General features: G+C 50.7%; 9 protein-coding genes across 9 annotated transcripts; 4 read left to right on the top strand and 5 right to left on the bottom strand.

The window, feature by feature from the left end:
- Window positions 1–618: 618 nt before the first annotated feature.
- ras1 (ras-like GTPase Ras1) lies at window positions 619–1,622 on the top strand (the record flags this gene model as incomplete). Its single annotated transcript, XM_014100951.1, has 4 exons — window positions 619–636; window positions 756–870; window positions 1,026–1,301; window positions 1,387–1,622. 4 exons carry the CDS (start codon window positions 619–621, stop codon window positions 1,620–1,622), a joined length of 645 nt encoding a protein of 214 aa, XP_013956426.1.
- A 1,549-nt stretch (window positions 1,623–3,171) lies between these two features.
- On the bottom strand, window positions 3,172–6,607 carry TRIVIDRAFT_60929 (uncharacterized protein; the record flags this gene model as incomplete). Its single annotated transcript, XM_014100950.1, has 4 exons — window positions 3,172–3,747; window positions 3,778–4,680; window positions 4,724–6,510; window positions 6,586–6,607. 4 exons carry the CDS (start codon window positions 6,605–6,607, stop codon window positions 3,172–3,174), a joined length of 3,288 nt encoding a protein of 1,095 aa, XP_013956425.1.
- A 779-nt stretch (window positions 6,608–7,386) lies between these two features.
- On the bottom strand, window positions 7,387–8,396 carry TRIVIDRAFT_221481 (uncharacterized protein; the record flags this gene model as incomplete). The annotated part of the gene is made up of 4 exons (XM_014100949.1): window positions 7,387–7,708; window positions 7,823–7,995; window positions 8,060–8,125; window positions 8,211–8,396. The coding sequence occupies 4 exons, from the start codon at window positions 8,394–8,396 to the stop codon at window positions 7,387–7,389; spliced, it is 747 nt and encodes a 248-aa protein (XP_013956424.1).
- An 805-nt stretch (window positions 8,397–9,201) lies between these two features.
- TRIVIDRAFT_81755 (uncharacterized protein) lies at window positions 9,202–13,149 on the bottom strand (the record flags this gene model as incomplete). The annotated part of the gene is made up of 6 exons (XM_014100948.1): window positions 9,202–10,754; window positions 10,856–12,139; window positions 12,230–12,320; window positions 12,433–12,714; window positions 12,772–12,819; window positions 13,021–13,149. The coding sequence occupies 6 exons, from the start codon at window positions 13,147–13,149 to the stop codon at window positions 9,715–9,717; spliced, it is 2,874 nt and encodes a 957-aa protein (XP_013956423.1).
- A 1,054-nt stretch (window positions 13,150–14,203) lies between these two features.
- Window positions 14,204–15,474, top strand: TRIVIDRAFT_128009 (uncharacterized protein; the record flags this gene model as incomplete). Its single annotated transcript, XM_014100947.1, has 3 exons — window positions 14,204–14,534; window positions 14,624–14,949; window positions 15,187–15,474. Coding segments are annotated over 3 exons (945 nt in total), but the record flags the coding sequence as incomplete, so codon positions are not given.
- A 163-nt stretch (window positions 15,475–15,637) lies between these two features.
- Window positions 15,638–16,273, bottom strand: TRIVIDRAFT_29306 (uncharacterized protein; the record flags this gene model as incomplete). Its single annotated transcript, XM_014100946.1, has 1 exon — window positions 15,638–16,273. One exon carries the CDS (start codon window positions 16,271–16,273, stop codon window positions 15,638–15,640), a length of 636 nt encoding a protein of 211 aa, XP_013956421.1.
- Window positions 16,274–16,668: 395 nt separating this feature from the next.
- TRIVIDRAFT_149633 (uncharacterized protein) lies at window positions 16,669–22,068 on the top strand (the record flags this gene model as incomplete). Its single annotated transcript, XM_014100945.1, has 4 exons — window positions 16,669–17,535; window positions 17,633–19,426; window positions 19,495–21,684; window positions 21,724–22,068. 4 exons carry the CDS (start codon window positions 16,669–16,671, stop codon window positions 22,066–22,068), a joined length of 5,196 nt encoding a protein of 1,731 aa, XP_013956420.1.
- Window positions 22,069–22,224: 156 nt separating this feature from the next.
- Window positions 22,225–23,063, bottom strand: TRIVIDRAFT_28011 (uncharacterized protein; the record flags this gene model as incomplete). The annotated part of the gene is made up of 2 exons (XM_014100944.1): window positions 22,225–22,877; window positions 22,970–23,063. The coding sequence occupies 2 exons, from the start codon at window positions 23,061–23,063 to the stop codon at window positions 22,225–22,227; spliced, it is 747 nt and encodes a 248-aa protein (XP_013956419.1).
- A 1,656-nt stretch (window positions 23,064–24,719) lies between these two features.
- Window positions 24,720–27,454, top strand: TRIVIDRAFT_28530 (uncharacterized protein; the record flags this gene model as incomplete). Its single annotated transcript, XM_014100943.1, has 2 exons — window positions 24,720–26,482; window positions 26,551–27,454. The coding sequence occupies 2 exons, from the start codon at window positions 24,720–24,722 to the stop codon at window positions 27,452–27,454; spliced, it is 2,667 nt and encodes an 888-aa protein (XP_013956418.1).
- Between the last annotated feature and the right edge of the window lie 138 nt (window positions 27,455–27,592).

The raw sequence follows: 27,592 nt of genomic DNA, 5'->3' as shown, positions 1-27,592 counted from the left end.
CAGCACTCCCCCAAAAAGGGCCCTGAACCGCTCACCACCCCCCTCGATCGCCCAATCCGGGCCCGCCATTCGCCCCCACCGTGCCAGCCTCCACCCCCCTTCTGCTGCTAACGCCTAGGCACTGCTAGGGGACCATTGCTAGGGACACCGACCAGGTGCTAGGGGCCCTGGCCTGGCCTCCCCAGCAGCGCAACCAGCCAATCTCTCAGGGCCGTCCAGCCTGCCGTTCAACCAAGGTACCTACTGCAATCCGCGTTCCTCCTCAGAACCTAAACCTCTCCTTCACCCTTTGCTTTTTCCCGTATTCCACCCCTCTTCCATCTTCCATCCTCCATCTTCCATCTTCCTCATTCATTCCTCTCCAATCGCCCTCTGCGGCTCTTCTTCTCTGCTTTGCATTGTCTTCTGGCCAGCTCTGTTTTAATTTTCTTTTCCTCTACAATCTCCAACTACGAAGCTCTCAACCGTCTTCCCTACTCTCCCTACCAGAGCCGCCTTTTCCTCGTCCTTCATTGGCTGAGGCACCATCTCCTGACGCCAGGAAGAAAAAAAAATTATTAAAGAGCTGCGGAAGCAATCCTTTCCCCCCGCTAGCATCAACAATCAGTGCCTTTTACAATGGCTTCAGCAACCAAGGTACGTCGCCCAGCCTGTCACTTTGCGCGCGCGTTTTTCTCTCTCCTTCTCCTCCCCCTTCCTTTGCCCTTCGCTTTAGCCTGTTCTGTATAGCTAACATTAGCTGCTTCGCCTGCTAGTTCCTGCGAGAGTATAAGCTCGTAGTTGTCGGCGGTGGTGGTGTCGGTAAATCTTGCTTGACCATCCAATTGATCCAGAGCCACTTCGTCGACGAATATGATCCCACCATTGAAGGTTCGTCGCTCTCCCGCAGCAGCAGCTGCATGCTACCCCCTATTCCGGGCCTCGCGGCTCGCGGATGCCATCTCTCATCCGCCATCTGTCTTACCTTGTCCTCACCTGGCTTGAATATCCGAGGTCTTTGGCTAATTCGTCGACAACGCAAACAGACTCATACCGAAAGCAATGCGTCATCGATGACGAGGTCGCCCTGCTCGATGTTCTAGACACTGCCGGTCAGGAGGAGTACAGTGCCATGCGAGAGCAGTACATGCGAACAGGAGAGGGTTTCTTGCTGGTTTACTCAATCACATCACGACAGAGCTTCGAGGAAATCACAACTTTCCAGCAGCAGATCCTGAGAGTCAAGGACAAGGACTACTTCCCCATGGTGGTTGTTGGTAACAAGTGTGATTTGGAAGGCGAGCGAGAAGTGACCAGGCAAGGTAAGCAACCGTCGTGCTACGTCATGGGGCAACCCTCCCCTATTTTTGCCCGTCTTTTCTAACGTGAGATTTTCTACTTGAACAGAGGGAGAGGCGTTGGCGCGATCATTCAACTGCAAATTCATCGAGACCTCTGCCAAGTCCCGAATCAATGTTGACAAGGCTTTCTACGACATTGTTCGCGAGATCCGAAGATACAACCGTGAGATGCAGGGCTACTCAACCGGCAGCGGCACCAACTCTGGTGCAAACCCCCCCAAGCCCATGGACATTGAGGGTGAGGAGCAGGAGGGTGGCTGCTGCAAGTGCGTCATCATGTAAGCGCCTTTGCTTTGCAAACCAGAGTAGGGAGGCTGCATTGTCTTTTATTCATGATGATAGAGGCGACATTCATGGTGGAAACGGGAGGCTTTTGGACGCTCAATGGCATGGCATGGAGTGCATGCAACACCACGCGCGGCAGGACGGCCTTGGACGATCGACGAGCACAATACCTCTCTATGCATCGGACGGGGAGTCGGGTTCTGACTTGGGTCGCGCATTCGGATTTTCTTTTTTGTTCCCTTTTATTTTTTTCATGTCTTGTTCCATTTCGACGAAAATATTCTCCGCGCGTTGGTGGGAGATGAAACCGACGGGGTAGCTGTGTCAAATGGTACACACAGCCTGGCGCCCCTGTCAAGAGCGCGTGCCGACGAAAGAGGGCTGTTTCGTTGCACTACCAGAGGGGGTCAAAAGAAAAATGAAGGCTTGGAAGCGATTTGAACGATCAGGGGAGAGGTGAGGGAGGCGAGGATGATGAGGGTGTTCCCACACTGCGCCATGCGTGTGTGCGTGCAGGTGAACAGAGGCCTCGGGGAGGCCATGGCCATTAATTCCCCTCTTGGGCTTTGCGAGGATGGTTTTCTCAAGACTCTGAAACTACGGGTCATACGTTCTTCTCTTATATCCCATTATTTCACACGTGTAATTTCATTTTTTTTCTACTTATTGACTGTTAACTTGCATGGTAATGAGGATTCGCTTCAAGATTCTACCGTCCTTTTTGTATCTAGGACCAATCAATTCTACTGGGGTGCCTTTTGGGCCTTCCAACTCTTTTTTTGCCCATCTCTGATGGTGTTTTCGATTTTTGTTTGATATCTTTTCTTTTCCTTTTCTTCTTCCTTATTACATCTTGTCATTTTTCATTTTTCACTTTCTTTTTTCTCAGTTATTATTTTTCCTTTTCCTTTTTCCTTTACCCCTCCTCTCTGTCTCTCTCTATCCCTCACCCTCGATAAAGAACCAATAAAAAGCAACTTGTAATTTTTCTGTCACAACTCCAAGTGGCGCACTTTAATTTAATCTTGGGGGGTGACGTGACCCGGCTGGCTTCAAGACACACATGTCTAGTGCAAAGTGAAATGGACTTGCGCCGATGGTGAGACGGCAAAACACGGCCGGGTACAAGATACCGGAGGATGCATATGCTGAAACTTGTTCGTTTAGGTATGTACCTACCCGGACCCTTGTTATTTTGGCATCAAATCGGATTGTGTTAGGCGTCTTGTGAAGTTTAATTGTGTTGAGTTGATGTCACTATTCCGTACTGGGCACTGGCCTAACTTGGCTTTTTGATGGTCAATGCAAAAGTTTACCTCGTTCTGGTTCATCTTTGACATGTGTTTTCAATGGCGGGTAGATTAGTAGTAGTTACACGCCTCCGTTTAGCGTACGATGCTTGGCTAGGTATGGATCTTTTGTTCATTGTTAATGACAGTATTCAATGCTATAATGAATAAACAATTCAAGCCACACCAGCCCCCAGTCCTTGACGCCATCATGTTAAACGCACCACAACCAACGACAAATGAAAGAATGCCGAGACCTAAATGCCGTGTTCGATAATATCCCAAATTTCATGCCAGGATGCTTCTTTCCATTCGTCTTGGTCTCCGTCCTGGTCTCCGTCCTGGTCTCTGCCCTCATCTTCTTTAACCTGCTCCTCGACCTGTTCTCCAACCTGCTCCTCATCCTGTTGCGCATCTTGTCCTTCACCTTGGCCTCCGTCATTTATCGCAGTCTGTTGCCTGGCTTGTTGTCTGGACAATGACCTGACTTGTTCTGCGTGTCGTCTTCTGTCCTCTAAAGACAGCGCTGAGCGAAATACTTCGTCTTGGTTTGCGTACGGCCCAGCACTTGGCTCGAGATTGTAAAGTCCCACACTTTCTTCTCCCTCATATTGCCTTGCCTTTGACTCTCTCTCGCGCAGCAGGATACTTAGGTCTCTTGCGAATTGCCCTTGACTTGAGCCTCTGCTGTATGAATCTTCCCTTGGTGATAGCGTCGGTTGATGCTCAGGCATTGTCTGTACTTTGGCATCCCTCCTCTCCTTTTGCTGCTGCTGATACTCAGGTATTGCCTGTAATTTGTTATCCACCTCCCGCTCCTCCCCTTTCACCCGCTGTTGCTAATGCTTAGGTGTTGTCTGTACTTCAGCATCCCTCCCCTCCTCCTCCTGCTGCTGATACTCAGGTATTGTCTGTAATTTGTCATCCTCCTCCAGCTCCTCCTCTTTCACCTGCTGCTCTTCAACCTGGCTTGTACGCGTGGAGCTAGTGCTTGGCTGAAGTGCTGGGTCTATGAGTTGATCGGGGCCGCCCATATACCACATCCCTGGCTGATTTACAGTCAAGCCACCGCAAACAAGGCATTGCCAAGCCGTGGATTCGGATGCATTCTTGACAGGCTGGTCTGCCTCGAGGCATCCAAAACAGACTTTGCGGCCGTATGTCTGCTGTTGCCACTCGTGCATCTTTTGGACTTGGCTCATGAGCTTGTCGGCATATTCGAAACGGTGATAGCGGCAGAGGCGTTGGACTGTGAGCTTTGTTGCGCATGGGCATCCGGTGCTAAGGTAGGCATCGCCCTTGTAGGTGATGCCGCCGCCGATGGTAGAAGCCCAAGGAGGGATATTGCTGGGATCGGGAAACCGTTTGCACCAGCCCCAGACGTTGAGGTTGCCGGTGATTCTGTGTTTCAGCACTTTGTGCACGTCGCGGCCGACCTCTGCAGCGCAGTCGTCGCACAGGTATGCTCGCATGTTCTCCATTGTGTCCACGGTCAAGGCGAGGTTGTCGTCACGCATCAGCTCGTGGACGCTCCACTGGTTACAGCTGCTGCAGACATGAAAGGCGGCCCATGCCCCGTGAGAGGGAGATTGGCAGACTGAGCCTCCCGTGAGCTCAAGGCAGAACTCTCCTCCTACTGTCTCGCAGCATAATCCATTAGGGCCCTCCTCGTAAGACTTCACTTCTGACGGTATGCCGCCCAGGACGTTATCAAAGACGGGGAGGGGGAGGATGCCGAACAGCTCGTAAAAGTCATTTTCGCGTGTCTTATTCATTTGATCGAGTATACAGGTATGTAGTGTCCTCTACCGGCGCTGAATCACCAGCATGCACAACGTTTTCGTAGATCTGCTCAGGTAGTTTAGGAGTTTGGTAACCAAGCAAGAACATGCGGAGCCGATTTAGGGCGTTGGATAATCTGGGATTTACACTGTCGTTTAAACCATGCTCATTTATAATATCCTGACCTGTGATGAGCTCCCAATCTGACTCGATGGAGGGGAGTATTGTATCGGGATCACTATTGGGAATGTGAGACGCGTCGGTCCTGGCAAATGCCGAGTTCATGTTGCAATCTGCATGTATACAGGAAGCTCTACCGACTTCATCATCAGGGTCGAACCCAGCATCTTCCGTGGGGAAGTTGGGACCGAAATCTGTCTGTCTCATGACATCAGGGCTGAGCCTGGCGCCTGCCATGTTAGGGCTGGAATTGGAAATGAGATTTGAATTTGAATTTGAATTTGAATTGGGGCCCATATTGACGGCGGTGTTAGGATTGAGTTCTCTAACGCTCGCTCTCTCGTTCTGGGGAGGAAGATCTGCGGCGTCACGGCCAGACTGCTGATCGAACCTCCCGGGCTTTTCGGCTGGGGGCGCTCCTAATTCCTGGCTTACGACACCAGGAGCAGGATTCACGGCGTTGGCGGGAAAGTTGTCGTCAAGATCCATGGGCATTGGGTTTGGAGCCACGACATCATGAGCCGCGGAGAGAAGAACCGGCGTTTGAGCTTGAGGCGACAGAGAGTTTCTGATACTAGCAAGAGGACCACGGGCAGAACCCACAGGATCAAGGCCAGCACTCCTCTCTGGGTCAACGGGAATACCCACAAACAGCTGTACGGTTTTAAGAAATGCTGCATATTCCGCATGCTGGTTCATTGGATAAGCATCTGGCCAAGACGCTTCGATCCACATGACGATATCCTTCTTGGTTACATGGCTCATTGGTCCAAATATGACACCGCCCTTGTCACTAACTCCGTGAGGAGGTATCCCACTTGGATGCGCTCCCTTTCTCATCAAGAGTCCTTGTAATGTGGAGGTCATCATTCTTTCTCCAGGAGACACGGTATATATGTTTGTCGCTGGGCCGACCCAGTGGTCGATGGCAGATCCGTCTTTGATATCGTCGACACCTCCGGCGCCGTACCCCAACGCGAGGTAATAGAGAGGCCCGATGTTCTTGATTCGACCATTTATGCAAGTCTTGGCCGTCGTGCCCCCCCATCTATCGCACTTGTCTTTATGTTTGCGGCACGAATCGCACGGGCGCTGTAAGTCGCAGTTTCTGCCATTCCGTCTACAGCAGGAGCATTTTGGAAAGGCCATGTATTTGCCGAAGCCAACTCTGGCAAGGTCAAAGAGGCCATAATAAACGCCGTTAAAGCTGTCGAAACAGTCAAGGCCGAGCTGAGCACAGCGATTGCACGCATAGCGGTAGCAGCGAGCATCGGCTATGCAGCGATGCCCGTCGACCGCACATCTCTTGCACTCTCGACGGCCTGTGGTCATGGTTCCCCCGCACTCAATGTCTCTAGAGCCGTGTGAGGAGGTGGCGATAGACCAAGTTTCAGGGAGGATTAGGTTTGCAGGCAAGGCATCAAGACGCCAGACCTTGCCTTCGTCTACAGACCCCGGTCCAGGAGGCCCGCACTTGGGATGGGAGCGTTGGGGATACTCCGAGCGGTAGTCGGCACAGTTTCGACACTCGATGAAGTCTCCATTCTCGAGTTTTGTGTAGACGCATTTGTTGAGTTCGCTCATTTGCCTACCAATTCGGTCGTGTGTGCAGAAATGGCATCCTTGGCCTCCATCTTTTCTTTCGGTATTAACATGAGCTTGCTCAGGGTTGTTGAATTTTCTGTTTGGGGTTCTCGACGATGACTCACCTGTATATTCAAGGCCTTCCATGATATTGAACTGTTGTTTCTGGTTTCTTGAACACAATGTTGCGTTGGCTATTATCAAACTGAGATTGGTCGTTTGCGAAGATAGTCTCACAAGTCAAGGGCATGCACGTTGTCAATTATATAGTGTCCCGGTGATATATATTCTCAAACTCGTAGCCATAACCGCTTGTACACGTCTCGTATAAGAGGCTGTGATCTTGCAGGGGAATTACTGGCGAGGTGATACTGCGGTCACAAAATTGCTTTGTCTGCGCCATGAAAGCTTGTGAGGGAGAGAGTCTTTGGCCAGGAACAGTTGCATCTCGTTACAGTGAAACTCCATGGACGGGAGCAATTGGAGGGGAGAAACACAAAGGGCAAGCAAGAAAGAGAGAGCGAGAAGAAAAACTAAAGAGGAAACAAAGAAAAAACAAAGAAAAAACAAAGGAGGAATAGCGGCCAAGTTTGTGGCTTATCTAGAAAACAAAGAAAGACAAGGGGATGCCGAGTGATGAGAAAGCTGCCAGGACAAAGATGACGCTACAATTAGAACATAAGAACGGCTGCCTGCTAATAGCTGTGTTACTCTCACGGTAAGTTTGGTGCGGGCTTGTCCAAGAAAGAGAAGCAAGTGGCTATGAGTTGACGAGAGAACAGAGTACATATAATTGCACAAATTTCGAATCCCAAAAGGCGGCAGTTGAAAGAAGTCTTTTCTACGCACAGCAAGCCCAACCAAGGCATTTTACACCGTCTAAAAACGCTTCCTTTGAAACAAAAGAAAAACTTCCCATCAGGCGCTTAAACGAGATCCTTCTTCAAAAACACCGACGGGATGGGGATCTCCGCGCCTGTCTCCTCGTCCACCCACGTGTACATGCCGTCGACGCGGGCGATGACGCTGTACCCCTGGCGCGTGTACCACTCCTCGTTGGAGCGGAAGCTGGCTGCGTCGACGTCGGAGCCGCGGATCTTGTTGAGGATGGCGATGCTCTCGGGGCTGGTCTGGAACTCCTTTCTTACGGTGTCGAGGGCCATTGTGGTTGCGTTGAGGGGCGGGAGGGTGGCGAGGTGCTCGATTTGGTGCATTGCGGAGCGGCCGAAGCCACCGGCTTGGATGGCCCTGATGGATGGTGAGGATAATGATGAGATGAGGAGATGATTGGTGAAGGTGAGATTGAGAGGAGAGATGATGAGAGTGAGAAGGGCATAGGTAAGAGTTTACGAGCTGACTTACCATGAGATGTAAAGAGACTTGATCCAGACCGTCGACTGCGGCAGAGAAAACTGCTCGTTGCGGTCTGGGTACAAGTCGAGGGCAATGTGGCCGATGGGGATGAAGGAGGCCAGCGTTGGTGTTCTGGTTGACTTTCCCAGGATTTCTGCCGTGTCTACGATGGCTTCTTTTTCCTAGAGACAAGTTGAGTGACGATTTCTAGGGACTTTTCAAGACCTTTTGTCTCCATCGACGTACATTGGGATATCTCTCAACGTGCTTGGCTAGATGTTCATCTTTTGTGGGCAAGCTGTCGTTGATTGTCTGTTATCGCTCATTGTCAGCTCTCAAGTTCCCTTCACCGTCACACAAACTTCACCCTCATTCTCATTCAATCTCATAAACTCACAATCCAGTACAGATATTTTTTCCCCTCGAGCACTTTGCCCTTCCACTCCTCAATCAAGTCCTGGTCCCACGAACATGCCACGCGCTGCTGGAACAACCGCGTGCACTGCGTCTCGCTGTTGGGATCAAACGGGATGAGGTCGACCGAGGCGTATTTCTGTGACTTGATGATTTCCGGGGGCGACATGTTTGTCTCTTGTCTCTCTCTTCTCTTTTCTTTGCTTTTTTTTTTTTCTTTTTGTGTCGGTGTGTATATTAATTGGTGGTATCAGTGAATAATTGTCTTCTCTTTCTCTCTTCTGTGTCTTCGATAAAACCTGAGTTGTTGAGTCATCAAGAAAAGACTTGGTTGAAAAACAGAAGAAAGAAAAGAAGAGCTTACATGTACTTATACAGCGGGTTTATGACCAAGCATCATCTCTTGAAAACGACGAAGCCGAGGAGCCGCCACTACTGCCCCATTTTCGGAACTCCGATCCAGTCTCCCATATTTCGTATCCTCCTGTAGTTAAAAAAAATATAATCAATTCTACCTAAAAGAAAAAGAAAAAATAGAACTGGACACTAGTAAACCCACTCATCTCCCCAAAATACGGGCGCGCCCTCTCTCACATCGCTATATTGACTTCTGACTCATGCACGCCGTCTTGCAGCCGCTCAAGAGGCTAAACTTCATTCAGGAAACCCCCGTCTTATTACCTAGAATTGAGTTTGTTATGGTAACAATTCAAGGCAACTCCCACTTATTTATGGTCTAGGTCTTACGCTGGGAAATACTCCGACTTGCAGATGCAAATGCACGTCGACTTGAATGCTGTATGTACCTGTAAGAAATAGAATCACTCATCCTGTTTGTTGCTTCCTTTGTGGCATCTCGTGGTCGGTCGATTGTACACGAGAGGGCGCGCGCCTTGCAGGATCTCACATGTTAATATGTCGATATGTCGATATTCTAGCTCAAGACAGCAGCCAGACCGACATCAGCGGTGCTACTACTTTATCTCTTCAGTATTATTCCTACTCTCTTCGTCTACATCTTTCTGGTAAAAATATATGTCTCTATCTACTGTAATATTCGGATATTTGCATAGTCAGCCTCCCCATAGAACAACCCAGATTTCCCCCCTCCCGATAATTCCCCAGCTCCAATGCCCGTTCATCAACATAACGTTAAATTGTCGATTCCTTGCTTCAATGACGCTCTCTTCTCTTTTCTCGGCCCTTCCCCTTGGCTCCGCGCCCAAATTCCATCCTCGGGCCCTCTCTTACACTCGCGTCCCCCATTAACTTTGTGCCTTCTGAAAACATACACGCCTTCGTTGTCTCGCCCTACATTCAGTTATTCCCCGATTGCATTCGTATTGGCGGACCATTCCCATGCCCATCGCCTCTTCATTTGCTTCACCTCGCCCAACCCTCATTGGTCTTGCTGTCAAATGATAAAGTTTATTTCATATTAATTTCTCTCTCTTTCTTCACATTTGTGGTTTGTTTTTGAATCCATTTCAACCGGCAAACTGGAATCTGGCTGCCTCAAGCTGTCCGAGGCCATCCCGAGGCGCAACGTTACGGCGCCGATATGTGTTGGTAAAGTCTTGCAGCAGCACCCTCACATGTCGGATGCCCCCCGCCTCGTTCATCGCAAGTCGTTCCTTAATCTTGGCCATCAGCCTGTTGGCCTCTTCCGGGGATACAGTGCCCTGAGGCAGCAACTGAATGGTGCGCGAGACCCATTCCGTCGTCTCCACGGGCAAAAGCTCGAAGAGACTTAGCAAAACGCCACTACCGTCCGCGAAGCAATCTCTTGGGAAGGTAATCATCATGCCCGCCATGGATTGCTTGACCAGATTTTCACCGTGGCTGACGAGGAGGTTTTTAACAATGGTCCTGATTTCAGCCGCAGTTGCTTCTGGCAATCCTTCACTGCTGGCCGGGTTGTCGCCACCATATGACAGCAGATCCCTCAGGAAGTGAAGTGTGGAAGAAAGAGGATCCCGCTGCTCCAGCGTCAAGGCGTAGATGGAGGCCTCGAAGATGGGCACCAAGAGTGGAGATGGCACGAGCTTCTGAGGATAGTACAGCAGCGCATCAATGAGCAGCCTGAAGAAATCGTCAATCACGTCTGGCAGCTCCTTGGGCTGTAGTTCGGTCATGACTCTCAGGAACGTCGTCATCTGCGCTTCGAAGAACGAGTAGATGTTTTCAGTTATCGACGGGTCCACATGCTCCCGGGCCTCGGAGAACTCTCGCAGAATGGCAGATGTGACCCATAGGAAGCAACCCTCCCTGGAGGCATTGAAGCCGCTAGCCAATTTGTTTGCCATAGCCGCCAGCATGGGCGAGATGGCAGTGCGGTAGGAAATGACCATGTTTCTCCAGCACCTGCATACTCTCTCGCAAATAGGAGAAAAGGTGAGGAAGTTGTCCAGGACAGTAGACAGAATAGGGAAAATCTCTTGCCAGTACTTGACGGCGGGATTCTCCTCTCCAGGGTTAACCAGTGGCATCACATTCTGCACGAAAATGGTAATGAGCTGTAGGTGATCTGTTGTTTCAAAGAAAAAAAGAAAGTCAGCAAACGATCTAGAGCCGCACGACAAGTGGAAGAAAGAAAAAAGGGGAAATGTTGGGGGGCTAAGTCATTACCTGCTACGGCCAGTTTACCCTCGTCTGTGGTCGCATGGTTCGCCTTTGTCATCAGCCTTTGGACGAGTGGATCGCAGTACGTCTTGAGCAAGTGATACGTCTCGGAAACGGGCTGAACGGCGAGGACATTGGAAACGCCCTCGGTAACTTCCTCTTTGCTGAGATCCGGGAGCTTGTCCAGGACCTGGTCATAAAACGTCTGAAGCTGCAGCACTTGGCCGCTGAGAAGATGCTTGCAGTCGGTGCAGAAGAACTTGAGCGACAGCGCCGCCGCGCGGTTAATTTCTCGCGAGTCAGACTGGAACGAGTTGACAATGTAGTTGAACTGAGGCTCCAAGTACTCGGGGTGTGCCGCCGTCCACTCTGTGTAGCGTCCGAGCACCATGATGGTAGCAAAGCGAAGCTTCTCGTGGCTGGGCATCTGCACCAGAAGGGGCATCAGCTGAGGGAGAACGATATCCTCCTCTTTGTCCACCATGCGGCCGAGGGCGCGCATCGCGAACAGCGGAGCCTCGAGCTCCTGCCAATGCGGCACTGATGCTCCGTTGGCCTGGCCAGCGTACTTTTGTGTCCACAGCTGGATGGCATGAAGCACCTTGGTGAGGCACTCGGTAACGCCCATGACTTCACAGCAATCCTTGAGCGTGTCGCCCATCTGGTGTCGGAACTCACGAAATTTCTCCTCTTGCTCGCGGTCTCCGTCAAACAAGTCCGTCTCGCTTCCAGACTCCGGGTGCGGGTATTGCAAATGCAAGAGAAGAATATCCACAAGCTTGGAGAAGACATCGACCAGCTCCAGCCTGCCTTGGATATACCTTTCCAGCACCAGATACTGCTTCAGCTCATACCAAAAGTTGAAAGTGTGCTCGATAACCTCTCGATCCTTGTCTCGGGCGGCGCATTCGAGGACAGCGTCAACGAGGGGTCGGAATTGAGTCGGCTGTCGTGCAATGGCGACTACCCAGCTCTCGGCAGCTGTTGCTAGAACCTTGGTCAGAGATTTCAGCGCTTCAGTATCCTCTTCTTCGACGAGGGTGGCGATGCGCGGTGTCAGGCTAATGATTCGGGGGAACAAGGTCTGGATGATATCCTGGGATTCGTCGACATCGCCCGTCTCTCTGAGCATCGTGCTTAGACACTCTGCAGCCTCCTGACTGCACCCGTCAGACGTTATTCCATGGAAAATTGCGTCCAGAAGCGGCGAGTTAGCAATGGTAGCCACGGGGACTTCGCGAAGCCAGGATGTGATGCATTCCATTAGGAGTGGGTTTTGGGATGCGGCAGCTAGAGAAATCGCATGTCAGTACTTTTTCTCCTCCTCTCAAATTTATTGGCAGACCATGAGGATTGAAAACAGGAGACAGAATAACTTACGTGAGGACTGTGAGTAATTAATGAGAAGCTGCACGACTTGGTCCGCATTATCTCCCAGCAATGCCTGCGTCCGCAGTGCAAGGTCTTCTTCCTATTTCCAAACAATTAGATTTGTTCTTCGAGGGTGACTACCGACCGGCCGGAAGTGCAATCGATGAGGGCCAAGTGCCGCGTCGTTCTTTAGAGTTTCGCAATCCACGTACAGACAAAGTAATTTTTCGACCTTCGGTCACCTCCTCGGGAAGGACTCGCAAAAAGTCGAGGATGCAAGCATGGCTCTCGGGGCTGTCGCTCAGGGACTGGACAACTGAGGGGAGCACGTCGTTCCAATCCTTCATTTGGATCGCCAAAATGGCCAGACACACACATAGCTGGACTCGGATGGGTTTCGGTCCGGAAGCATAGTGCTTCAGAAGGAGCAGGATTTGATTTCGAAGGGCAGGCAGCTCGTTCGGAGGCACCTGAGTGATGAGATCATAAGTGATCTAGTATTGTCAGTAGTCTGCGGACAGAAGGCCAAAAAAAGAAGAAATTATAATAACCTTGCCACGAAGTGTGATGGCGGCGAAGAGTGTCGCCTCGGGCTCGGCCTTGGATTGGAGAATCCCAATTACTGTTCCCCACGAGTCCTTCTACAGACCAGACGGGTGGTGATGATTAGCAAGCTGTAGCAACTGTAGCAACTGTAGCAACTGTAGCAACTGTAGCAACTGTAGCAACTGTAGCAGCCGTAGCAGCCGTAGCAAGCTGAGAGCTGTTATTATAACGTAGAGAGGCGGATTGCGACGTACCGATTTCTGGAACCGCTCCAAGTATTCGTGCGCCTTCTTCTTTGCTTCCTGCTCCCCGCTTCGCATCGTCATGACGGCACCTAAGACATCCGTAGGCGCAAAGGCCTCCTGCGTGCCATTTGTGGCCATCTCGGGCGCAAATGAGAGAGGCAGCTGGGGGCTCAGGGAAGAGGCGATGTCGACAGGGTCTTTTCAGCGCGAATTTGGGCAGTCGAGGAGCGGGCAGCGCTCATGGGCCAGCGTTGACGTGCTGGAGGACAAGACAATCGTGAGCTGAATCCCGGGTCAAGATACGGGGCCAGGCCGAGGCAGATGGCGAGATGAGGAGAGGGGGAGGGAGCGATGAAGGAAGCGACAGTGGCCTGGAGCGCGAGGAGGCTTACAAGAATCGCAGACTGCTGGCTTTGGGTCTGGATGACTGGCTCCAGGCAAAATCATGGAAGTCGGCCTTGTCTTTATCGAAGTGGCATGGGCTCCTCAGAGGCTTGAATTGGCGGGGCAAATCTGCTGGAGGAGCTCTGGGAGCCGCGGTTTATCCGCTTCCGGGCTTGTGGGTGTACCTGGTCGCTCGCACAGCAGAATGAGGGGAGCTTTGTACTACTACATGTGCCAGGTAGCACTCTGTTGAAGAGCATCCATCATATAAAACAATAAATGTATCGTTGATCAAACTCTATCTCGTCTCTTTGATTTGGCTCAAAAGTCAAAGATGATTGTTCAGTAACTCAAAGGAATTTTATCGCCTTGCCGGGATATTCCAGCTGCCACCGTCAAAGCATGTGCAGCATAGGTATGCTTTGTGCTTGCGGGTAGGCAAGGCAGCATCTGGAAGCCTCAAAAGAGGCGTATCGATCAAAGTTTTAGAGATATTGTACTACTCCGACCTAAGGTAATTATAGATGCCTAGAATTTTACAGGAATTTTCTCTTGATAGTAGCAATAGTAGCGATAGTAGCGGTACTAATGCTACTATCACAAGCTTTATTGATACACGTAGAAACTAAACGCAGCAGTGTGCAGTCACCTTGATGTGTGATTATATCAGCAGCCTTTGGTCCCTTCCTCTGCTAGGATCAAACCTCATCCTCCATTCATCTCCATTCCCTGCGATTCATGACTTGTGTACTGAGTCTAGACACGAAGGAGCGAATAGCGAAATGAAATGGTGCTGCATCATGGCCATTTCATTGATTTCCCCCAGCAGCCGTCGTTGACAACGGAGCAACGTGCTCACGCCAAACGCAGGTTTTATCAAATTGTCAATCACTTCGATAGCAGCAATAGTGGTGAAGTTAAATACAATCGTTCATTGCTTATTCGCTACACCTACGAATACGCGCTCTCCGAAGAGTCTCGAGACATCTTTCTGCAAGCCTTCTTCCAGTCCATGGCACTATCAATAGATGAGGCAGAGGATGTACCTATAGATTTCAGCGATAAGGAGATGGCAGAGGGACTCGGTTCAGCCTTTTCTAGCTTCTCCGATTATCTCTTAGATGGCTTTTTCTTGCCATGTAAGGAGGCTACACCATATTTCTTCACTTATGTCAATTTACGCTTTTCAATACAGAGCTAATTCATACCTCGAGCTACTAAGTGAAAGCATGTGCTAAAAAGACTCTTCAGCCTTCACCGACCTTCTTGTCTGCTACTCTGGATGCTCAGGGTGGCGAGCCGCTCTTCCTTGGCACAATAGACCGTGTTGCATCTCTTCGAGGACAATGTCTGATACGAGACCGCCATCGCTGCATAGTATCACGCAAGTTTGATTCGAATGAAGCCGTCTTGAGAGGTAGAAGGGATGGCGATGACGCTCGAGACGATGATGGAAACGCGTTTCCACCTGGTCTTGATCAATATGAACAGCTAGAGGTGGCTCATATTCTTCCCCGTTCTCTAACTGAGACTGACCAGAGTTCCTCTGAATTGGTATGCCTCTCCTTATCCAACAGTAAAACCCAGTGTATGTTAACTATAACCTGCAGAGCTTAATGAAAAAGGTGGCATTGGCAATTATTAATATGTTTGACTATGGCGTCTTGGATTTGATAAATAGGCATGAGATCGATCGGCCGCGAAACGCCATCAGCCTCACCTCCACCCTTCATGGCTTTTTTGGGAATTTCGAGCTCTACTTTACACCGATGGGGGGGCCCCGATGTTGAGCCGCATACCTATCAGATCGACTCCTTTCTTCCGCGTTTCATGACACAGCACGGCTTTCCTGTTACTCGCACACTATACAGCACGGAAAGCCGCACAATCGAGCCGCCCTCTCCCCGACTATTTGCGGTTCATCGTGCTATTGCTCATGTACTTCACCTCTCTGCGGCTGGGGAATATATTGACAAATTGCTCAGAGAATTTGAAGAAAAGGGCGTTCAACAGGATGGATCTACAGAGCTCGACCGTTTTGTAAAGCTCCGGTTAGGAGGATGGTATGATGGCACTGTAGATATCTGCTAGTATCTGCTAGTATCTGCTAGTATCTCTAGTATCTCTAGTATCTCTAGCTATATCTAGTATATCTAGTATACATAATATGTCTGTTATCTCTTACATGTCTGGGTAGTAACATCGAAAATCTACACCATTTCTACACAGCAAGCTTCTACTCTCATGCCAATGAAGCCTTCTTCCACCTTGACCACACAAACGAAGCCCTGTCTTCAAGATTCTCAACCGAACGTGGAATTATTTGGTACGCTATTTCTGCGCTCTTCAGCATACGACAAAATTCTTCATCATATTCTGACCAATCCTGTACATCTCGTGGCATGAGTCTGACTCCGTCACTTATAAGCCAAGCCTCCACCGTTTCGCAGACAAAAACCAACGACTGTGACATTCGATCCCTCAACTCTTGCCAATAATTAGAAGAGGTCATGAGGTCTACTGCCTCTCTTCCGATATGGCGGGATGCGTATATGATGGGGTCTATTCCAGAACGATCCGATATAATCCAAGAATTCCTTGCCAGAGCTTCGCGCTCGCTATTGAACTGCGCTTCCAGTATGAGCTCCTGTAACTGCAAGCAACGGTCAGGATCCGAAGTGATGTCGCTGGCTGTGAATCCATGTTTTTTCAGCACTGAGCGGGCGACCTCTCTCACAATGATGGGAGGTGTGGTGTTGAATAAACTGGCAAAGGACCTTTCTAATGCGTTGACAAGTGAAGTTTTGCCCGTACATTGTGCGCCAATAATGTAGATGTTCTTCGGCTTGAAGTTTTGTGACACGCTGACAGTTCCCATTTTGTGCACAAATTCAGTACCTGAGAGATAAATGGGTGAGGAGTATGGAAATGTCTGTAACGAGGTGTTATTGGTGAACACGGCATTTTATAGAGAATTCGGTAAGGACTAATGCGGGAGGCCTTCAATACGTATCACCGCAGCCTCGCGCAAGTGCGGAGAAAATGTCGTGTAACCAACCAGGTTCCCCTCCTTCTCGAATACTGACGTGAAAGGCGACATTGTGTTGCCTAAATTGAATTGACAGTATCAGACCGCCCAAGTGAATGCGAGTGAAGTATTTACACTTGCCTTTGAAAAAATATCCCCCTCCTCGAAACTACATCTACTAGACCGTTCACACCACTTGCAGCATTAAAACGAAGACACCAGATGCAAACTTCAATTTTTTAAAGATGCCTCGAGCCTCGTCCAACCCCAAATCTTTTGAGCAAGTCTTGCTCGATAAGATATCCCTAGACGATGAAAAATGGGAATTCCAGGTTGAACGGCTACCTACTGCCGAAGCAGCAAACAAATTGAAACTCATCAAAATGGTCACCCTTTCGACAAAGAACTCTCAGCATCGGCTCGATCTCCGCTACGGGCCTGTGGACATGAATCGTGCTATCCAAGATGTGCCTCTGGATCGATATCTTGTGGTATCGCTCGCTGAATTTCGCCCCCTCAAAGGCGCCGGCCCTTCAGCTTCATCAGAGGGAGCTGTAGATAAGGTGATACAGCCGACAACTTTTAGAGAATGCTCAGACTATGCCGTCAGATTACTTCGCGCTGGAATTACTATACAAGGAGTCCACTACAACTTTTACGGCCACAGCAATAGCCAACTCAAGTCTCGAACCTGCTATCTCTGCGCAGCCTCCAAAGAGCAGATCGCGCAGAAAGTGGAAGCGTTAGGCGACTTTACAAAGATGAAGACGGTAGCCAAAAAGGCAAAGCGAATTGGCTTACTGTTTTCAGTTGCTCGTGCAGCGATGCAAGTCGATCCGAAAAAGGTCGAAGACATCCCAGATATCGAAGTGGGAGACTTTATCTTTACGGATGGCTGTGGGCTGATTGCACCGGGACTTGCTAGCCAGCTGTCGAGGCGTATCAAGATCGCATTTCGCAACATGAGATACACGCCTTCTGTCTTTCAGATACGATATCGTGGATATAAAGGGGTTGTGACGCTGGACCCGACTATGGCAAAGGGGGGACCGTGGCTCAAAATGAGAAAATCAATGAAAAAGTTCAGCGGAGGCGATGACCTGTCCTTTTCGGTGGTGGAATACTCGAAGGTAAGTCTATTTCATTTAATTACGCACCAATATAAGTATAATCATAATTCAGGATACTAACGGCCACATGCCACGATAGCCGTATGTGTTTGGCAATCTCAACGACGAGGTGATTGTACTCCTCGATGCTTTAGGTATCAGCCGACAAACTCTCCTTCGCAAACAGCAAGAGCACTTCGACTTTCTTGCTAAAGCATACAAAGACCCGCGAGTTGCTTTTAGAATTCTCTGCCATTTGAACATGCCAGAGGTTGCCGAGCGGGTGATTATTGATTCGTTGGACGCCGTACGGCCAAAAATCAACAAACTAATCAACGCTGAATACGACAAGATGCTGAACAAGCGCGACGAACAAAAGTGTCGTATTCTAATCCCAAAATCAAGGCTCTTGTTTGGCGTTTGCGATGCCTGGGGAGTCTTGAAACCGGGCCAATGTGCCGTCAAAGTCACCATGGATGGGGATGGGCAGCCTTATGCGTTGAAAGGCATGAAAGTATTGGTAACGAGGAACCCTTGCTTACACCCAGGCGATCTTCAAAAGCTCGATGTTGTAGAGCGGCCTGAACTTGCACACTTGGTTGACTGCATTGTCTTCCCTACAACAGGACGACGGCCAACGGCGGACATGATGTCGGGAGGCGATCTAGACGGCGACACCTTTTTCGTGACATGGGATCCAGATATTATCCCATCGACTATATCCCAAGCGGCGCACTACCCAGGAGTCCGCGAACCTCTGAGATTTTCGCCAATAACAGATGATGACCGCTTACTCTACTTTGCGAAATATACAAATGCGTCGCTAGGTCGTGTCAAGAATCTCTATCTAAAGTGGGCGAGGGCCTCAAATGCTATGAGTTCCGAGTGCCAGGAACTCAATCGGCTATTCTCCCAGTGCGTGGACGGCAATCGTATCAAAGACGATCAACTCAAGAAATTCGAAAAGCCTCCAGAACCAGGCGCAGAAGCGCCCCCTTTCGTTCTTGACGAGCTTCACGAAGCAGCCAAGGACATCATCGTAAAGCAAAAGAACATGGCCCGGAGTCACATGGATAACATGGAAGGGTATACATTTGACGGCATTCAGCTGTTGCTGTGTAGAGATAATGTTGCCATTTCTGAGGCTGAATTAATCAGGATGGCTGTGAGATGGTGTAGGAGAACAAACACCTCTTTCTACCATTTGATGCACATGTTTGACCTTAATTCTCTAAATTCAGAAGACAAGGCATGGGTATTGGCTCAAGTGCCCACCTACAGTGATGCTCCGAGCCTAGTTCTCAATGCACTCAGCTCCTCAAGCTTGGTCACCGAGGCAGAGCTGAAGCATTTCCATCTCGACTATCCAGGCCTTCATTGGAAACGAGTCTACACATCCGAGCAAGATCGGCTAGCCACCTTTCTAGAAGCAGCAAGCAGAAATCTCGAGCTGTTTCACAAAAAACTCATCGTCTTCCGTCCCGATGAGCGACTGACGTTGGCAATGTACGTGCCGCAAAAGATCACGCCGGCAGATGACTTTGTGGTGGGCAACAGGGTTAGGCTGTTTGCTTTTCCGCATTCTCAGGGGAGAGAGAAGCAAAGCCGGCTTTCTCTGCCGACGAAGAAGGAGTACCGCCTCTTTTGCGATGAGAACAGATTCCAGCTTTTTGATGGAAGTGTGAGGAATACGTGGGTGTATATTGGTCGTGGAGGATCGAATGACAGTAGTTATCGCAATGCGGCTCGAGAACAAGACCGCCGGAGGGCAAGACAGGAGACGCTTGAGAATGGAACCAATTTTGACTACAGAGCAAGTGTTGCGCTGGACAAGTTTAGTAGGAATCTGCAGAGCCATATTGGGAGGTTACAGAGACAGGGCATCTTGGCCGCGGTAAGTTCTTTCTTATTTTATGCAATATCTTACTGTTTAGATATGCTGATCATTCATTCGGTTTGAAGGAGATCTACATTATTAGCAACAGGGACGTCAGTTCAATGCGCAATCTGGATCTATGGGAGGATTATATTGGCACAGAGCAAATCTTGCCCCTATTCCCACGCGAACCCAAAGAATACGACATCCCAAAGCTCCAGGAGATAGATTGGTCCCTTGGCGCACAGCCCCCTCTTGTGGTCGAAGTTGTAAAGAAAAGGAATCTGTCTGCCCTCCAAGACGTGTTGGATCCGGCGACTTTGCAGCAACTATTCATCTGGCTGGTGGAACATGAGCAGAGAGGACTGCTTACACGCTGCTTCGAACACTTGATTGCGAGCATCAAGAGCGACAAAGTGATGGCCCCAGAGGATACTCTGCGTACCATGACCAACTCCTTGCAGATAATACCCTACGTCTCAGTTACGTTCGCGAATTTGGGCCCATGGAGAGAATTGCCAGAAGAACTAAATGTTGTGTTGCAGAATAGCAGCCACATTCTACTCCGCAGCATTATCTTGTCCGAGGCCGAATTTGGGGATCTTGTGTTGACTCCTTTTCACACTATCTTGGACAATGTAGACTGGCTTTCGCTGGATTGGTTTTCCGACCTCGTCGAGTTGATTGCGCTTACAGTTCATTCGTCGAGCACAGCGCTGGATCTTCTCCTCGAAGGCCTTGATAGAAATAGTTCAAGGCTGTTGACTGGTCGACCGGCCATTATTCAAAATTTCGTTCATAACATAATTGGCATTGCGGTAGAGCACATTGGGACGGTGCAAGAGGAAGCGAAAACGAGAGACGAGCTTCTGAATATCCGAATTGCCAGCGACAAGAAAGAAACAGACACGAACACAGATCAACCAGGAACTCTAGTCGAAGTGTCTTTCAGAATCGATGCCATTGGCGGCACGCCGATATCCAATACCCATGTGCGACTTATAACAGCCAGTCCACCTTTAAGCTCGATATCAGACAGGGTTTACTCAATGGACGGACTGGTTGTCGAGAGCAGGTCAGGGTTTGCCAAAATACGCTGCTTTCATCCGCCGCCGTCTTACGTTGAAAAGTCCTCTTGGGTGTTGGAAGAATGCGGCTTGTTCGTGACTGCAAAGACGATGCTCGATGCCGTGCGTGATCTTGCGAGATTTGAATACGCTTGCTGTGGAGTGCTTGATCAAATCATTGGGATTCAGCCTCAAGCCAATGCCAGCACACCAGCCATTACTGAGAATGCAACCCATGAGGCAATACCAGTTTCAACTCTATCTGCAGCAGAGGCATCGTTAAACCCAAGCCAAAAGGCCGCAGTAGAAGCAGCACAAAGTAACAAGCTCGTTTGTCTTTGGGGCCCGCCCGGCACTGGCAAGACGCAAACCATTGTTGCAATCATCAGAAGGTTGCAGAGAGATCCCAATATCGGCAAGATACTAGTCACTGCCCCAACTCACAATGCTGTGGACAATGTCATGAGGCGATATCTCGGTCGAATTAGCCAGGAAGGTCTCTTGCAAAGCCCAAAGATGGCTCCCCTGCGCGTGGCCACGGAAGTCAGAAAGGTCGGCGAGGATCTACGAAAGTACACATGCGATGCATTGGCCGGTCAGGAAGTATACTCTAGCCATGCTGCCATGCGTCAGGCAAAGCAGCGTGTCAAGGCTGCTGAGATCATCTTCACCACCTGCATCGGTGCTGGATTAGGCCTGCTGAGAGATCAGGTATTCGACACAGTGATTGTCGATGAAGCGTCACAGCAGACAGAACCTGCATCACTTGTGCCGCTGGCCAAGGGGTGCCAAAAGGCAATTCTCGTGGGTGACCATGTTCAACTGCGGCCAACCGTGCAGAATATCGCGTTGGCGCTCGATTTCGACGTCTCGCTATTTGAAAGGCTATATACCCGAGATGGAACTACACCTAACATGGTCAGGGTGATGTTGGACACACAGTATCGAATGCATCCATCCATATGCAGCTTCATCTCGAAGGAGTTTTATGAGTCAAAGCTGTTGTCTGGGCTTAGGGATCAAGACAGGCCGATGCCGCTTTCATCATTTCCCTGGCCCGCCTCACCGGCTACAAGTGACGTAACTCACGTTCCTCGGATGATCTTTGTCGAGTGCTCTGGAAGAGAGGATTTAGGTCACAAGTCCAAATCAAATAAAGAGCAGGTAGACCTGTGCCTCTCGATTTGCAAACTCCTACGCACGGCTAGAGTTGCATCATCGACTGAAACAGGTGCCAACGGTGTGCAGACTACCAATAACACATCCATCGCCGTGTTGACGCCATATTCACGACAATCTGAACTGCTCCAACGAGCGCTGTCGGGAATTCAAAACATCGAAATTTCTAGCATTGACGGCTTCCAGGGACGCGAAGCTGACATTGTTATCTTCGTCACTGTTCGCTGCAACGAGAGCCGAGAGATTGGGTTTCTCAAAGACCTGCGTAGGATGAACGTGGCTCTCACCAGGGCCAAGTATGGAATGATTGTTGTGGGAAACAAGGCGACGCTGACGGGTGGGAGGGAGGAGGAAGAGAGTACGGGGATGTGGAGGAGGTTTATGGACCAGCTCTCCAGTGTTGTTCTTTCTTAAACCAGATTGTATGTAGAAGCACCACTCATAAGGAATGATGACCAAGATTTTGTGAACGATGGGACTGTGTCACTTGGATATCGTAGGGAAGTGGATTCACAGGGGGGTTTGTTGATCAATTAGTAAAGGGAACGGTAACGGTGATGACATGACATATCAGGATGCGCTCATTAATTGAGCATCAGGTGAGAGCTTAATCTCGCCATTGCCCAGTATCAAGCCGTGCAGCTTCCGGTCATACTGACCCATGGGCACTGGCTCATCCGTTTCTGGGTTGAGGAGCTGCTCCGTGAGAGCCAAGCCGTAGAACCGCAGTCCATGACCATTTCCAACTTCATCATGAGGTTTCGTAGCCAAGTACCTGTTCAGAAAGAAGTCGTAGAAGCCTTTGCCGTGACCGAGCCTCCTGACATGTCCTGCATCGTCGGTATCAAAAGCAACACCGGGCATGAGGATTAAATCCAATGTAGACTGATCTGATTTGTGCACGTCTGGCCCGCCGAGGATGCGCTGCCTCAGATGGACGGTGGCCGGATCTATGCTAGGAATGCCCCAGGAATCTCTTTGAAGGCGGTCGTAATCCTGGACGTCCTGGAGCTGAACCATGTCCATTACACGCGCTGGAGTTCCCGGTTCGTCTAGAGGTGACTTGTGCAGATATGGGACGAAGACTTGCTTTCCAGAGTTTAGAGCATGGCGAACAATTGCGTCTGTCTGGATCTCTCCGGAGGGCATTGAGAGATATACACTGATGCGGTTGGCGTCTTGGTAGGGCTTGAAGGTTTTGAGTGTCTCAAATATTGTGCTGCCTGGTAAGATTAAGCGTTAATTTTCTCAGATGAGGTGAATTTTGATGAAGAGTAGATGGGTGTTGATGCTGGTTGGGTTTTGTTCGTCATACTTTGAGCGAGTACGGAATCCTGCGAGACTTTTGAGAGTCTCTGCTTGAGGAGACGCCTGAGCTGCTGCTTGGCAGTAGCCAATGGAGAGGCCATAGTGAAGCCAGCCGCAAATGCCCTGAAATTATCAAGAAATTGCAGAGCTGCGAATACAGTGCGAAGCTGATGACGAGTGAGATTGAAAAGCTCGTAGAATCTGGTGAGAGGCCGATGGCGGGGAGAATCGTCGGATCGGAGGTCCGTGATCCGGTCGGGATTCCGCTTTGCATTGAGACTGGACAAGACCCCCGGAATCAGGCCAGTGTGACAAGACACTAAAATGCGCGGCTCGGGCCATGGCAGTGAAATTATGCGCATCTGCATGCATGATGACGGCGATTACACAGCATTTTTTTGCAGAGCTGAGCTGAGCTGAGCTGAAGTGTTTCTGTGTAAGCCAAGCGCAGGGCGTACAGGCACACGAGGAGATGTATATAGTACATTTGATGTGATGTGTGATTTCACGAGTCAATCAGAGCGAGTCTATTCTCTACTGGATGGATTATTTGATCCTCTCTCCGCCATCTCTCCCTGCTTTTCAAGTCCAAGCTAACTACCTCTAAGCGTTGTCTCACATTGTGTTACCGATCCTTTGGTACCGCATTCGTCCAAGCTCAATCACGAAAGTGAGACATATTAGTAGATTATTAGTATTAGTCGATTCAATATTAGTGGTAGATTGGAAAGACAGTGATTCATCTTCCGCTCTGCTGCATGTGCAGAGAGACAATTGGCAGCGCTCGAGGCATAACGGTTGGAAATCAAGACGCGCCGATTGGGCTACAGGGCAAAAGGATTTAATTTGTGATATATTGCCGGTATGACTAACTCCTGTAAACGGAACTTTTGACTGCATCACTAGCTGCTAGATTGCGGGTGACACGCTGCATGCGTGCAGACATTCATGCAAAGAGACGCCCAAACGGGACAAGGCAGCCGAAGCACAAGAGCACGGCTAATGGCTATGATGTATTACTTGTAGGCTGCCATAAAGCAGAGCTGGTGATGTTTCAGCCTCGGTGACATCAGATCAATTGACAGATCCTTGTCCTCCTGAACTTGTGCCAGTTACAGCGCCCGCATTAGTGCATCCTCCCGCTAAACAACCCCCCAAAGCCTCGTTAAATTTTCGGCCCCCTCTCCCCCACCATCACCATCTTCGATCCGCCTTTTTGCAACCGCCCCGCCATGGGTCGAGCCAGTGAATCCAGCAATTCAAGGACTTCAACCTCACCGGCCGGCGATTCGTTTCCGCAGCAGCATGGCGTTGCGCTGCAGAACCTGGCGCCAGCAAAGGAATCATCCGCAGTAGCTCCAGAACCAACAACGTCAGCCGCTGTCTCAGCCTCGGGCTCTGTCTCAGTCTCGGTCCCAGTCCCAGTCCCAGTCTCGGGCTCGTCAACCCCAGGCATCCCCGTCCCACAACCGCTGTCCCGTCCCCATTCCCGGGCTTCGACTACTTCGACTACTTCTACTACTTCGTCTCTTTCTCTCCCCCCTCCTCTCCCTCTCTCTACCCAGCATGATCGCTCTCCTGGGCTTGACGAGGCTGTAGCCCAGCCTGCTGCGTCTGCTGCCATGGCCTCCTCCAGCAAAGCCTCCAGCAGGGCGACGAGAACAACAACTTCAGCCTCGGCAGCAGCAACTGCAACGCCGCCGCTGCTCTACGCCGATGGCCGTCGATCCGACTCGTCGCCCTACGGCTCCACGGCCATGACCCCGAACCGCAGTGCATCCCCTTCCGGCTCCGGCTCCGGCTCCGAATCCAGCAGCCGCGGACTTCGTCTCGCCCGCTCGACCAGTCGGAGTGGCATCTCCAGACGATCTTTTGCTTCCCGCCGCTCGTCTCGCAGGTCAGGGAGCTTCGATGGCGCAGCGCTTGTCTCCGGTGTCGAGGGTCGATTTGGCATGCCCGAGGCTCTTCTGTCAAGCGTTGTGCTCGACGACGACATCTCCGAGGACGGGCCGCTGCTTGACGACTCCGGGGCATCTTCCTCGACTGAGATCCCGGACCAAGACGCCGAAGAGAACTCGCCCAACGAAGCCGTGCGAGCTTCCGTGTCACCAATTGACGATACGACTCTATCTATAAACACGCCGCGCATGTGGTGCTTGTCCATCCTCTTCTCCATCCTTGGCTCCTCCACCAATCTGTTTTTTTCTTTGAGATACCCCAGCGTTGCCATTACTCCCGTCATTGCGCTGTTACTCGTCCACCCTCTGGGCCATCTGTGGGATTATTTGTTGAAGCGGTCTTATGACCCCGAAGAAGAGTTCACCGACGGCGTGCGGACCGCCGTCTCTTCGCATAGTCACGACGGCCATGGCCAAAAGAAGCCGCTCGACTCTCTTCGTCTGTGGCTCGCCCAGGGCAGGTGGAACGAAAAGGAGCACACTTGCGTCTACGTGAGCAGCAATGTTGCCTTTGGCTTCGCTTTTGCCACGGATGTCATTGTCGAGCAGACGCAGTTCTACAACCAAGAGGCGCCCATCGCCTACCAGCTGCTCCTGACGATATCGACGCAGATCCTCGGCTATGGCTTCGCGGGAATGGCTCGCCGCTTCTTGGTTCGCCCCAGCGGCATGGTGTGGCCCGGCACTCTCATGTCCGCCGCCATGTTTTCCACTCTCCATAAGCAGGAGAACAAGCCGGCCAATGGCTGGACTATAAGTCGTTGGAAGTTCTTCTACATCATCTGGACCTGTGCCTCGGTCTTTTACTTCCTGCCAGGCCTCTTGATGCCCGCTCTCAGCTACTTCAACGTCATTACTTGGTTTGCGCCCAAGAGCGTCGTCCTCGCAAACCTGTTCGGCGTATCCTCTGGCCTCGGTCTCTTCCCCATGACCTTTGATTGGGCCCAAATCACATATGTCGGCTCACCTCTCTTGGTGCCTTTTTGGGCTGCCATGAATGTCATTGGCGGCCTCGCCATCGTGATGTGGATCATAGCACCCTTGTTCTATTACAGCAACGTGCTCTACTCCTCTTACATGCCCATCCTTTCGGCGGCCGTCTTTGACAACACGGGCAAAGTCTACGACGTCAGCAAAATTCTCACTTCAGACTTCCTCTTTGATAGGGAAGCATACTCAAATTACAGTCGCGTTTTCCTGCCCGTCACATATATGCTCAGCTACGGTGTTCAATTCGCCGGCCTCGCTGCTCTCTTAACGCACACCGCATGCTGGCACGGCCAAGATATCTGGCACACATGGAAGAAATCTCTCGTCGAGGCGAGAGGACAAGGCAAAGAAGGTTATCAACAAGTCTCTGACTCTCCCGACCCTTCATCAGCCACGGCCGCACAACCAGAAGGAACCCCTCGCGTATCATTGTCGGGATCCCATATTGAAGGCCTCATGAGCCACGAGGACATCCACAGCCGCCTTATGAAGCGCTACAAAGATGCTCCTCTTAGCTGGTACTTTGCTACCTTTGTCTCCATGGCCGCCATCGGCATCTTTGTCGTTGAATAGTAAGCTCACCCCTTTACCATTCTCCCTTAGCACCAAAGTGTTGTTACTCACCCCCCTATTTCACCAGCTATCCCGTCCACCTTCCCTGGTACGGCCTTCTCCTCGCCCTAGCAATCGGCGCCATCTTCTTCATCCCCAACGGCATCATCATGGCCATCACCAACCAGCACAGCAGCATCTACCTCATCTGCCAGCTCATCTGCGGCGTCGCCTTCCCCGGCCGCCCCATCGCCAACATGGTCTTCGTCACCTACGGCTACATCTCCTCGGCCCAGGGCATCAAGTTCGCCTCAGACCTCAAGCTCGGCCACTACATGAAGATCCCCCCACGCATCATGTTCTCCGTCCAGATCGTCGCCACGCTCGTCTCCTCCGTCACCCAGATCGGCGTCCTCAACTGGATGTTTGCAAACGTAAAGGGCATCTGCACCCCCGAGGCCGTCAACGGCTTCACGTGCCCCATCGCCCGCGTCCACTTCAACGGCTCCATCCTCTGGGGCGTCGTCGGGCCCGGCGAGTTCTTCGGCTCCAGCGCAATCTACCGCTCCCTCGTCTGGTGCTTCCCGCTCGGCGCCCTCCTGCCCATCCCCCTGTGGCTCTACAGCCGCCACAAGAAGCACAGCCTCATCCGCAAGGTCAACCTGCCCGTCATCTTCGGCGCCATGGGCTGGATCCCGCCCGCCACCGGCCTCAACTTCTCCGTCTGGGCCCTCGTCTGCTTCTTCTTCAACTACCTCATCAAGCGCCGCGCAAACGCCTGGTGGGGCAAGTATACCATGACCCTCAGCGCCGCCCTCGACTCGGGCCTCGCCTTTGGCATCGTCATCGTCTTCTTCGTCTTCATATACCCCGGCTGGATGAAGGGCTTTAGCTGGTGGGGAACCGAGGTGTACAAGCAGGGCTGCGACTGGCAGGCTTGCTCGTATAGAACCGTGGAGGAAGGGAAGCACTTTGGGCCCGATTCGTGGTGAGGTGTTTGATTGATATGTCAAGTGCTTCCGCTGGGACAAACATGAATCTTTTGGATATATAGAATCTTGTCTGCTTGTGATATTCTTCTGGATGTCATATATATATATAATTACTCTACTACAACAAACGATATTTTA

The sequence above is a fragment of the Trichoderma virens genome, assembly GCF_000170995.1.
Source record: "Trichoderma virens Gv29-8 chromosome Unknown TRIVIscaffold_6, whole genome shotgun sequence".
Classification (NCBI taxonomy): domain Eukaryota; kingdom Fungi; phylum Ascomycota; class Sordariomycetes; order Hypocreales; family Hypocreaceae; genus Trichoderma; species Trichoderma virens.
The sequence above is the reverse complement of the archived record's forward strand: the minus strand, read 5'-3'. Positions and strand labels throughout refer to the sequence as shown.